This window comes from Aythya ferina (assembly GCF_964211825.1).
Source record: "Aythya ferina genome assembly, chromosome: Z".
Lineage (NCBI taxonomy): Eukaryota > Metazoa > Chordata > Aves > Anseriformes > Anatidae > Aythya > Aythya ferina.
The window spans coordinates 35,746,240-35,759,939 of record NC_140299.1 but is presented as its reverse complement, the minus strand read 5'-3'; the positions used below and the strand labels follow the sequence as shown (position 1 = coordinate 35,759,939).

General features: G+C 34.9%; 1 protein-coding gene across 7 annotated transcripts in view; it reads right to left on the bottom strand.

The window, feature by feature from the left end:
- Window positions 1-13,700, bottom strand: part of CNTLN (centlein) — a 202,876-nt gene that overhangs the window by 102,750 nt on the left and 86,426 nt on the right. For 6 of the 7 annotated variants that reach the window (XM_084504846.1, XM_084504849.1, XM_084504851.1 and 3 more), the window contains 2 exons: window positions 11,367-11,540; window positions 4,734-4,859 (listed from right to left, as the gene is read on the bottom strand). In XM_084504846.1, the coding sequence (XP_084360972.1) occupies window positions 4,734-4,859; window positions 11,367-11,540 (300 nt within the window). The remainder of the gene's footprint in view (window positions 1-4,733; window positions 4,860-11,366; window positions 11,541-13,700) is intronic. The other variant, XM_084504848.1, reaches the window with a different exon arrangement.

Sequence of the window (13,700 nt, the reverse complement as noted above, 5' to 3'; positions counted from 1 at the left end):
TTCTTTTTGCATGGAAAATTATCTGTGCATTTTGGAGGAAACCACTGGCTACACTGAAGTCTACATTATAAAAATGTCAATTTAAATGGCATTAGGATATCCTCATTTTTTATTTTTTTTTAATATAAATATATATAGACAAACCTGCAACACCTAGACTTTGGCCTCTAGCTATGCAACGAACAAAAAAGATAAACAAAGTTTGCAATAGTTTTAATTAATCCAAATCTTCCTTTTTACAGAATGAAAAAATAAAGTATGCCTTGACTTATATAAAAAGATAACATCATACAAGTTAGAAAAAAAAATAAAATATTGTAAAATAATCATGTTTTCATAAATGACAATACTGTGCTCTGGAAAAAAAATAAATAAACAGAACATTAAGAAGATGGCATTCTACAGTATGAAGCAAGTTGAATTCTGGCATACAGTAGTAAAGAATTCACCAGACATTATCCTGTAATAAAATCTGTTCTCATTGTTGCATTTTCAGTTCAATGAGAATATTTCTTGTAGAGTGACTACAGAACAAGTTCCTTAATGCCTACATTAATCACAATACTTTATTTGTATGCATTATATGCATGCTTACATGCAAGGGGGGCTTTCAGCATTAGCCAGTGTGTAAGATACACCATCAGTCAGAGTAATAAAAATTAAATCCCACTATAAAAACATGGCAAGGGTTTCTACAGAAGAGCTAACTACAGAATACTTACACTAAGCTTGGCTTCTAAAACGCAGCCCAGTTTTCGTAATACATAAACAAAGCTGAAAAACATCAGCTAAAATTTCATATGCTATAGTACATGTAATGAGAAGATTTCTGTTAGTGACTCAAGCTACACTGAAAGCAGATTTAAGAATATAAACCAGTTCCACAGTGACCTTATCTTTAAATGCTTTTTCAAATTTTTTTTTTTCTCTCCTGAACAACCTCTAAACTAGATAATACATTGATATCTAGTGTAAATGTAATGATACATTTAGATTTAATTACAAAGTACCTTCAACCTGTTTTAAGTCGCTCATATAAATAATAGAATATTTTTTAAAAAGTCACACAAATTGCAAAATGCAGATCAATTTATGACAAAGGATGTACAGACTATTACCAAGATTTGCTTGATGCTACATGAGGAAATTTTGACAAGAATACAATTACAGATGCTATGTTTTCATGTGAAGTTCACAAATCATTATTCTGACATTGATGTTGCTAGTGAAAATTGATCAAGACTGGTAAGACACTGGGAAGTATCTTTGGCATAAATCCTCAGAAGTTTATTAGTGTCAATGCCCTTTCAAGGGTGTAACCAAGTGCAGAATTTGGCCTTTCCTATTTATGAATCTACATTTTTCATTATTGCTTACCTGTTTCAAAATCTATTCCCTTACAGTTATACCCTTACCAGTTGCTCTGCTCTTGCAGAAACAGAAAGCAGACAATTGTCTAATTGCTCTCTTTTATTAAAGTACTATGGACTTCAAAACTTTTAAATAAATTTACTCTGTTATTTCTATAAGTTCAGTTAGTTCCACCTCTTTCTGACTGAATTATGTTACATTTTATAATAAATAGACTGTCTTGTGTACAGTCATCTATATAGTGACAGAAATGGGACAGAGAGATCATCTCTAGCAGTGGATCTCTGGTTATTCTCTAGCTCTCCTCTGACATTCTATAATACTTCACATCAGATAATGAAAGACAAAAGTCCAGTCTGCAAAAAAAAGTACCCAACTGCTATTTAAAGTCATCCTGTTATTTGCAGGGAGCTCAGATAAGACAAAAAATGTATATAGTTACATATATTCTAATCGTTATTTGAAAATGTTATTTCTTTAAATTACCTGTAACAACTTCTGTTAAAGTAAAAGTTTAACTAAAATGGAATCAAAAAATATACTGCTTCAATTATTTGAATACTCAGGCTGAGAAGAAGTGAGGAAGCTGACAATTACAAAAATATTTTTTTCACAACTACTGATGTGCCAATACTATAATATTAATATATTTTCTACATCTGAACACCCTCCACAGAACAGAACTACACATGAAGTCAAAACTAAGTGTAATAGTGTGCCTTCTCTCACATAAATATGTATTAAGTTGGCCCTGAAGACTTATTTATTTATTCTGGTTCTAATTCTCAGGAAAATTTTTGAACATAAAACAAAAAAAAAAAGTTAAGAAAATTTAAAAGAAGATTCTCCTATCACTTTTCGTAAACTTCCCCCAAAGGTCAGGATATCTTCTCTAGACTATGCCAGGGATCACAGTTCTAGACACTAGAGAAGGAGATGGGACGTAAGAGAAGCAAATGTTCTTAGCTCATTGAAATATCCAGTTCCTGGCAACCAAACTTCTATTCACTCCTTAAAGACAAGCAATACACTGATGTACTTTGTGGGGACTTGCATTAGTACTAGCTTGACAATATGTCACACAAAATCCATCAAACACTCTTATTTCCTTTGACATTCTCTTCCGTCAAGAAGGGTGAAATCGAGGATTTTCAGTACACCCAGGAGTGCAGAAACGAAACAGATTATGTACCAAAATTATGGACACCAATGATTTACATGACTGCCCTGCTTATATTAGCTACAAGAATAGAAAGAGCCAACTTTGCTTGGCTAGAAATGAAGGAGGGGAGAACTGGAAAACCCTATAATGGGACTTTGCCTTTTTCTGTTCCTTTGTAATACTGACCAGGGCATCAACAGTGTTTATTTAGTGTCACCAATTTTTTAGAAAAATGGATAAAAATCACAATCTCATCTTCAGAATATGCATCATCAGTATGTTTGTTTGTAGATGTTTCTTTAATTTTTCTCAGCAAGTGTATTTCAAGTAATTATATAGTCAACTCTTGGCTTGAATAGGCAATAATGTAAGTGCTATTTTCAAAAAAGCTGATCACATGCATTATTCTTTGCAGGAAGCAATGCCTGAGAGGACACTAATATACAGAAAATACACAATACCAATAGAATTATTCTGATACTAATGGTGTGACAGCTGAATTTATTGCCATGCTAGCAATGGCCTCACTGAATTCAGAATGTAATGCCACAAGTGAGACAGTCTTTAAGACTTTTAAGTCTAAATCATAGAACCACTGAATCACAGAATGGTTTGGGTTGGAAGGGACCTTAAAGACCATCCAGTTCCAACTCCCCAGCCATAAGCAGGGACACCTCCCACCAGACCATGTTACTCAAAGCCCCATCCAACCTGGCCTTGAACACTTCCAGGGAGGGGGCATCCACAGCTTCTCTGGGCAGCCTGTGCCAGTGCAACACCACCCTCATGGGAAATAAGTTCTTCCTTAACCTAAATCTCCCCTCTTCTAGTTTAAAGCCATTCCCCCTTGTCCTATCACTCCACCTCTGACAGAGTCCCACCCCAGCTTTCCTGTAGGCCCCCTTTAGATACCAGAAGGCCGCTATAAGGTCTCCCTGGAGCCTTCTCTTCTCCAGGCTGAACAGCCCCAACTCCCTCAGCCTGTCTTTATAGGAGAGGTGCTCCAGCCCTCTCATCATCCTCACAGCTCTCTTCTGGACTTGTTCTAACAGGTCCATGTCCTTCTTGTGCTGGGAGCCCCAGAGTTGAGCACAGGGCTCCATGTGGGGTCTCGTGAGATCAGAGTAGATGGGGAGAATCACCTCCCTTGACCCATGGGCCATGCTTCTTTTGATGCATCTTTCATGTTCATATTTTCTGTGTGTTAGGACTTTGGATTAGATTCTCTCAGGTATACAGGGTGATAAAATTTTCAATTTGTGCTAAAATAACATCCCTGCTTACCTTTTTTGTAAAATTGACCTATCACAAGAGAATAAGGAAGAAGCTCAGGAATATGCTTTGTAAGGCTCCCTGATTTTTTCACTTGACATTTACCACAACACATTCAATATAACAAATTCTGCTTTAAATTGCATGTACTTAATATATCTTTCATATTGCATGCCCCTAAACATGAGTAACAACAACAACTGAAAAAATGAAGAGAAGGTAAAAATAAATTTTAAATGATTGTAAATGTTTATGAAAATATGATTCAGCCAGAGTTTGGTTTTGTTTGACTGCCTTGAAAGAATATTCAGAGATATAATTTGAAACCAGTAGGTCATTCAAAAGGTATTATTTAAAATAAAATTTTAAAAAATCTATACAGTGGGGATAAAATAGGCAATTGTAATTTATGCTCAGTGAAGCTTTTCTACTAAGAAAGGTTTTTTTTTAACTTTTATTTCTTGTTCCAGCATTTGTTAGAACAACTTCTTCTGAGGCGTAACTTTTAAGAGTACAAGGGGTAATATCTGTTCCAAGTAACTGACTTCCAAATTTAAAATACTGGTTTCACTGTACAATAAAAAATAAAAATCCTTGTACTTTGTGCTTCACTTTATTTCTATACAACCACATGAATTTCTTGAAATGTGTATCCTTAGAAACAAATTTTGAAAGTGTATTTAATAAGCACATATCATTGATGACATAGCTTGAAATTTAGTCTTTCATAGGACTGCAGGAGAATCAACACAACATTCTCTGCAGTAAAGGAAAAATGAAAACTAATGGAGAATGTTCTCTTATGCTAACAGTCCATAATAATATGTGCATTTTGCAGTTTTTAAATGCCTGTTTATTTTGGTATATCTTTATCTATGCAAGCTTATACCTAGAAGGTGTTTTATTTTTACTTTTTTTTAATGTTCACCTTTAGCTGTAGGGTCTTCTCTAAGTTTTCAATCTTCCTTTCAGCTATTTTAAGCTTCCTTAGCTCCTCTGACTTTCTAAAAGAGCTCTTTGGGGACAGAGACCTTGAACGTTTCACAGGTGGTTCCTGGAGAATAAAACAAGGACATGGTTGAACTAGTTGGAACACCGGATTATGAAAGACATGCAGAATTAAAGAAGTAATTTTGAATACTAATAATGAATTATAAAAAAAAAAAAAAATCTGCATGGAATACCAGAGAAATAACAAGCAGAATTACCACAGCGCTACCACTAAAGGTTTCTCTGTGACTCGTTAATGAGAATATTCATTTACATTTACATTGTTTCTTTCAGAATAATGATGTCCCATTAGGGAAGACTAAAGGGTTATAGACTCAGAAATGCAAGAAACCTCATTACAAAGGAGGGGATAGAGGCTGGTCTAATTGCTCTATAAGGGTCCAAGGTTACACTTGATAGGACAACCAGAAACAAGAGGGAAAGGATTTTTTTCCCTTTGAAATAGTTTAACACACTGTGAAGTTGAAGGAACAATATGCTTGAGGAATATAAATACAACAGACAGTAGATCTTATACCATAATGACCATATGGTCATTAACTATAATGTGACTAACTAGAGACAAGAATATGTGTTTATATTATGTACAGCTTCATATAGCAATCTGGAGAAAGAATATGTGAAAGTAACACTTAAACTGGGCAGCTTTCTTGTTCATTCTATGTCATATGTCCTTATGGCAAAGAAAGAAAGACCTCATCAAATTACTTTGTGATTTTCTGAATAACTTTGGTTAAGGACAGAGAATTGCTAACATTCGCTTAGCACCTATAAAGAAAAATGCTATTACTGAAGTACATGAAGTCAAATAAAAACTTCATACAATTGCAATTATTGTTGTTGCAAGTTGCCATTTTCTCTTTAAAATAACTGTTTTACAACAACAAGAATTCAGGTTGAAGTCTTCTTGAATACTATATATTTCAAGACTTTTATTATTCTATTACATAAATTTAATGTTAAAGATAACCTTACGTAGGAACTGGCATTTTTTTTCTCTGACCCCTATCTATAAGTATTAAATGTTTACAAGACACTGTACTTCCACTTTAAATTGCATGCATTTTAAAAAAAAGGGAGAAAACAAAAGTATCATGAAATAATAGAAAATAAAAGTATCAAATATTTAAGAATTTAAATATTGCTAAGGTGCTTGTAATTTTGGATCTCAGTTTCTTTTACTTCTGAAATAAGCCTGAATGATCAGAAAAAAAACAAAAAAAAAGAAAAAAAAAAAAAGGTGCAATGCCAGGAAAGAATATTAGTACAACATACAAACTGAATGTCAAAGAGGTGTATTTTGCATATTCATGTCAGTTCCTTGATATAACAGAAGAAACTAAAAGGAAGTTTAAATGAACATTTACAAGAATATTTCCAAATTTATGGTTTTATATTGTCAGTATAACATTGTAGTGACTAAGAGTCATTCTTTTTGAAATAGTAAGACTACTAATTTTTTTTTTTCTAATAATTCTGATGGAGATATCCAAAAATTCTCTTCATTTAATAGATGCCAATATTAATCACTAATGCTATTTACAATGCATAAAATCAGATCAATCCCTTTCAACTGTCTGAAATGCAACACTTCAAGATCAACATATCAAAAATTTTAACCACCTTCAAAGTCCCAAATTTCTTGAATAAAGACAATGCTTGAAATAGAACTATCAGATTTCCTAGTCATTGCCATAAGTTTCCATAAGTCATATTAACTTTCCCTAAAAAATGAAGAACACTATTTTTGAAGAAATGGTAAATAAAAAGTTAAACTTTATAGTTATATATACAGAAGATTTTGAAAATATTTCTCTGAAATCAGAAATACAAGGCCAAAGTATTGCATCCTTTGTCAAAGAAGAGGACAATAAAGAGAAAGAATTGGACCAGCTGTCACCAGACTCCTAAGGGAAACTACTAGAAGGAACTCTAGAAGGAATGGAGAAAAGAGGAAAAAGTATGGAAAAACATGAGCTTCATAGTCTTGCTGCTTTAATCAAAGATATGATACAGTGAGTCTAACCATTTTTCTTTAATACAACACATTTTTTTTGATAGCTACCTAGGATTGTGCTGTGAATCTTTTCCACAATTGAAATACAGGGCCAAGACATGGAAAATAAAACAAAAAATCTGAGCATTGATAGACATGGGAATACTTCTCTGTGAGAATAGGTGGGATTAGGGATGTGCATTAAGAAACATGATATCCTTTTAACATGTTTTTACCTGTTTAGTGATCAGACTACAGGTCTGTGGAGAGAAGGGGCTGGGGCTGGGCTTCACAGCTGCAAATAGGTAGTCTGAAGGCAATCTTTGCTAAGAAGGCAGTTAAATTTTCCTACCAAGACAGAAAAGACTGTGTAGTAAAGTATACTGTAATTTGATTGCCTGGGGCTGCTGCAAAACTCAATTTGGAAGATGGCATCTGTAATACTCTTCTCACAACTGAAAACTTTGCTGCTGCTGTCAAGCTTAGGCATTTAATTTTTAATTCCATCCTCAAATTCCACATTCCACAAATTTAGACACATCTGTATTAAAAATGTACACAATTGTAATGTGTTAAACATTTTCTAAATGTTTAGGAGTAACAACGCTCACTTTTTTGAGAAAAGAATAGTAAGCCCAGCCAGTAAAGGGAAGCAAAAGGCTTTCCATTAAATGATCCTAGAACATGTTTACAAAACACTAAAGCAAATAGCAGACAAACAGAAACAAACACAATTTGTAATATTAGTGAATATGAAACTGTGATAGAAGATATAATGTAAAGAAATGCCTGATAAGTGGATGTGACACATACACATTAACTGATAATGGAGGTACAGGTATGTAAAAAAGTAAATATTTTTTCTTTTTAAAACAATCTGCTATTACCAGAGCAGGTACCATGTGGTACCACTGTAGGGAGAGGGTGGGAACAGTAAAGTTTTTGAATTTCTTAAATTTTGTGTTGGAGTCACAAGACAAGACAAAACAAAACAAACAAACAAACAACAACAACAAAAAACAACAGAGAAGTTCAGCAAGAAATGCCTTGAACTTTTCTGTAGCACTCAGATCAATGTCTGCCAAGATCCAGCACTGAAGACAGTGGGCAGAAATCTTAATGTTTTTTATGACTTTAAAAAAGTGAGAAACATTGTTGAAGCTGAGCCAGAGGCTGACAGAGTAAAAGATGCAGGGTTTTTTTAGGAGAGGAAAAATGGCAAATTCTTGATTCACTATGTATCAACAGGAACTTTATCAGTATTTCAAGTTAACTCATGCCTTTTAAGAGATCTTTTGTACCTTGAAATTATATAAATACTTAGAAGAATGCTGTAGAATGTATATCAATAAAAAACAATTATAATTCCCATGTATCATACAATGGCAAGTTTTAGATCTATTTAGTGGTATTTAAAAGCTTAGCTACAAGAAATAAAAATAAAAATAAATAAAAACCCTCAAGGGCTATATTACTGAATTGGCTAGCAAGAATATGGATGACTGATTAATCAGGTAACGGAAATCATAGCTCACAAAGGCAAGAAGTTTTAGCTCCAAAAGGAGCTCTGTGAAGATTAAGCAACTAGCTTTTAATTCTTCATAGAAAATGGCAAACAGCTATTACACTTTCAACAGAGACTGAACTGTGCGGGTTACAAATGACTGTAAGTTTGCACTTACCATGAAAATGACACTATACATGCACATTTAAGAAAGCTTTGAACCACCATATCATTTGTCTTGCAGAGCAAGTCGTTTCTATGATTCTATACCACATCAGTCATGAGATTTGGATTTCTGCAATCACGGTGTTCTACACTAGCCTATACATCAATGCGTTCTGCAGAATCAAACATAGGCATAGGTATAAAGATACATGACCCCACATCCCAATTTATCACACTAGTGCAAGTTTCTCTTTTGTCCTGAGGCCTTTTTTCTTAACACCTTTCCAATTATTTGTTTATTTTTTTTTCCCAAAATGTTTGGGAAAATGGCTTTTTAGAGAAGAAAGGAATCAAAACATTCTCTTTCTGATCAGAAGTCATTCCATGTATATTTGTTCTTTGTATCCTGAGAATACATACAAATAAGAGGAGATGAAGGGTTAAAATGACAGAGTCTTTGTGAAGCCAAAAAAAAATCATCCTGGTAAAAAATGAATTATATATCCAAAATATTCTTCCTGCTAATAACTTTTGTCCTGAGTAGTTTGTCATAAAAGGCTGAACAAGGTAATGGAAAGATAATCTACTGCAGTGGAACATCAACAAAGACAGCAATACTGATTTGTACTTTATACCTACGTTTTGTGATCCTAAAGCCAGAATGTTTCTACAGTTTTCCTTAGCATCTAGCCTATATAAAAAGAGCTTTGTCAACTTATTTCCCAAAAGTTTTAATACAGACTGCATGGACACATGAAAAAGTGTATATATCAAACGACATGTATTGAAAGAGCATTGCTGTATCTACATATTGAACAAGGAAAAGGTTCTCTACAACAGGATTTTAAAGTTGGTGCTTAGCTGTATTTAAGTTTTAGTTGCTTTACCCCCGATACAGCGATTAGTTCACAACAAAAACAGCACACTCATTTACTTTTAATGATGCTGTAGTGAGTTAACTTTGCTTAAGGGTTTAACACCCACCTAGTCACTGGCTCACTCCCCTCAGTGACAGGGAGAAAAAGAGAACGAAAATGCCCACGGGGTTAAATAAAGAAATAGAGATTGGCTACCATTCACAGTCACAGTCAAAACAAACTTGACTTGGTGAAATTTAATTTAATTTATTGCCACTTAAAATAGATTTGGCTAGTAAGAAATAAAGACAAATTAAAACAAGACTTTTTCCCCCTGCTGCTTCACAGGCTCCACTGCACTCCTTCACTCTTGAGTCCTCTGTCTCCCACCGAACAGTGCAGAAGGGAAGGGATGTAGGTGCTGCACTCACTCCCTCTGCTGTTCCTTCCTCCCCACACATTTCCCTGCTCCTTAGTGAGGCCTTCACAAGCCACAGCTCCTGTGAGGAGAAACTGCTTCAGTGTCAGATCCCCACCATGGGCTGCAGCGTGGATATCTACCATAGTGGTCCACTCCATGGGATGCAGGCAAATATCACTCCAGTGCCTGGAGCACCTGTTCCTGCTCTTTCTCTGACCTTGCCGTTCACAGAGCACTTTCTGACTTTTTTTTTTCTCTTCACTCCTCACTTCCTGTGCAGCATTTTGCCCTTTCTTAAATGCACTTCCCCAGAGGTGTCAGCCAAAGCTGCAGGGTCCAACCGTGCCCTGTGGTGGGGCCACTGGAGCCAGCCATGTCCAGCACGGTGCAGCCTTGGCCTCGCCTCAGAGGAGGCCCCAGCAGATGCCAGCACTGCCTGGGCACCTGCACCCAGTACAGACATGCGAAAAGAAAGTCAATCATAGTAGAATATGGTGGTAAAAATACTCTGAGTTAGCTATCTAGTGAAAAGGAAAGGAAAACCGGGAAATCTGGACAGTCTGAGCAACAGTGTTTCTCTTAAATAGCCCTATGAAGTAGAGCCCAAATTTCAAAAACTGTGAGATCCACTGCTTCTTGATGGACATCAAACATTAAACTTCAAGTGCTCTAATACAAATGTTCTAAAACACAGCTTTTCCCAAAAATAACAAGCAGTGCAGAATGTTCAGACAGAACAAGTCATACAGTTTTCAAAGGAAACAATATGAGATGCTAAGCAGAAGGAATACATGAGTTTTCCAAGGCAGTAAATCAATGGTCCACTCCTGCAGACTAGTTATATCACAGAAGCATGCTCCTATTTGCTTCCTTCCTACAGAAATCTGTTTCAAGTTTTCCATATTTCAAATTTCCATATTCATATCACAATCAAACAGAAAATTTACATGGGAAAGAGACTGAACACACTCACAAATATAATGACTTAGGTTTATTTCATAAGTCAATTTAAGCCACAGAATTGTTTACAGATTTTTTCATTAGCTTCAGTTTGCAAATGTTACCTGGTTCCTAAACTTAGTGGCAAGTTATCACGGAAGAGGCAGACCAGCACTATGTAGAGTTAAAAAAACAGTTGAAAGTATGCACTTCAAAAGTACATCATTGCTGTTCTTCATAGAAAAAATAAGTTACTATGTCATATTTTAAAAATAGAATTTTGAAAATTAAAATCTGTTTCATTTATAAAATCTTAATAACTGTTTATATTCCTCCCATTTATCTTCCAGGGAATTATGGTCATTCTAGTAAACACAACAAAATAGTTGATAAATATTCATTTTAAGAAACCTACAAAGAATTTAGCTTTCAAATATTTCATTTAATTAAGAACCCCTTATTCAGTATTTAATAAGGTAAAACTTTCTACTCCCAACAGCTATTTTAACAAGTCTTTGGCAGATAACACAAAAACCATTCAAACAAGCTTCCAGAATTATAAACAGCATCAACAGATATTAAAATTATTATCTGGACCCTTGAGCAAAAATGTTTGGCTTTACCAGCCTTACTTAGACACAAATACACAAGACAATACACTATCCTACCTTATGCTTTCTTCCAGTCCTTATATTGTTGTTTTCCAGAGCTTCCGTAGTATACAAATTATGCTCTGCTAAGCTAAGACTTGTTTTTTTCAATTTTTCCTGTAAAAGCTCAATTTCAGATTTTTGCATGGTGATAAGACACTCTAGCTCACCTAAGGAAGGCTGTTGAAATACCTAGAAAATGATAGTACAGGTAGGTTATATTAGTAACAATAAAATCAGAGGCATAACAAATAAATAAAACTGCCCAGAGAAACATCTTACCGATATTACAGGAAATGTGAGACTGGTAAATAACTCTGCCTTTGAAGATACATTATGAATTCAAAATCAAAACTCGATTGCTAAGTGTTAACTAAACATTTTCAAAACAACAATATCATATTTTATAAATTCAAATTTGCACTCCTAAAAGCAGTTCCTTTATCTGGACATTTCTTCTGCAGCAACTTGTACTACTATACTATTGCATTTCAAAATCTCAAGACAATGTTTACTCCTAGACTCGTTTCCAGTTAAATGTCCATTTGATAGGTATAACCGGCCCTATCAAATGGGTAAAAAATAATTCTGCCAGCATATTCTGTCAGTACGGATATTCTTAATTAGAAACTGCCTCAGAAAGATACCTTTTTAACATAAATCAACACAACCTGAATCCATGATGCCCATATACTTAGCACAAGTGTTGTGGTCAAACTGAAAACTTACAGAAAATATCAATATCAATCCTAGATCACAGTGTTATTCAAGCCACATATGTAATTTCATGAAGCCATTAAATTCCAGGACTCTACCCAGTTATCAATCAGTTCATATTAATTCGATGGCATGATGCAATACTGCCATACACTGCTCACCTTCAGCATGAGGTGAAGCCTTTTCAGACCAACAGGTATTTTCATTGGTATCAGATATCTTTAAAGCACAACCCCAATGTCTAATAGAGGACTCCACGTGTGTATAAATGACTAAGAGTGGTTGAGTTACCACGCTTGACAAATTATTTATTGTCAGCTGAGTTTTCATTACTGCCTGTGATCACACCCCACTCCATCACAACCACAAGGCAAAACATTGTTAGTTTAGCACGGACAACATTAATCTGTCTGTTGTAGTCTATGGCAATCACAAATGGAAATGTATTAGCTCCAAACTCCTTCACAGTGCTTTAAGGCTGGTGACAGACATTCACCTTGCAAACAGCTGTGCCAGACAAAGATAATATAATTCCCAGATGGTCAACACAACCAGGCAGCTGGAGGTTACCACCCCAACACTTGTGCTGAAAAGGATGATGTAAAGCCCCTCCCTACTTTATTATAGGAATAGAAGGGCATATGAGTTTAAAAAGCCAATGTAACTGTCTTGAGCCAACCCAGCTGACCTTGTATTGCACTGACTAGGGCAAACTCATGAAAACACTGTTGCCAGCAGTGTTCTCATCAAAGACAATCAGCTATGAACCACTAAAATCTTCAGTCAACAAAGCTCAATCCAGAAGAAAATTTCCTTGAGACTGACTAGAAGTTTTATTTTATACTTTCCAAGTAAACGGGTTCTGACAACCTGATTTGGTGGCAATGTTTTGAACATATCCAGAAGACAAATACTCATTTCACTTGAGAAGAAAATATTAGGTAAAATTATCATCTTTTCCTATTCTTTCAAATACTGGAATGCCCTAAGTAACACAAAGGAGGTGGGTAAAATGAAAAGATCTGAAAAGGCAATGTAAAAAAGGTTAAGCAAAGCAAATGATTTCAAAATTCAGGCCAATTGAAGAAGAAATGGCAAGGTCCAAATTTGATTAAAATCACACTGCTAGCAAACAAACGCTCTAGTAAGCTTAGCATTTGACAGAAACAGAGTAATAGACATAGCTATTTGATTTCCTGCTATGCAGAATATGAAACTTTTCATAAACATAACTTTTCATAAACTCAGTTTCCACAAATAAATCCCAAATTAGAATTACCAAGCACTTTTGTCAACAAAAGTATAACCCCTTATACAGCAAACAAGCATAGGAAAGTTGTCAAAGAATAAAAGTTGTCCATGTTTTGATGACTGTTCTTTAAATAATTTCTGTTACTTATTTTGCCTAATTTAGGCCATATGGAGTTGCAAACAGATGTAATTTCCATCAATGATCGGCACAAGACCAGTCTATATCAAAAAGAAAAGTCTACACAGAAGGGGGAAAAAAGGAAAACGATAACATGAGTAGACAAGCTGTGCATTGGAAAGAACACTTAAAAGAAAACTGTGTTTTAGTTCATTTGAACCAAAAATTTGGTACTGGAAACAACCTAAAGGACAGAAATAGTGCCA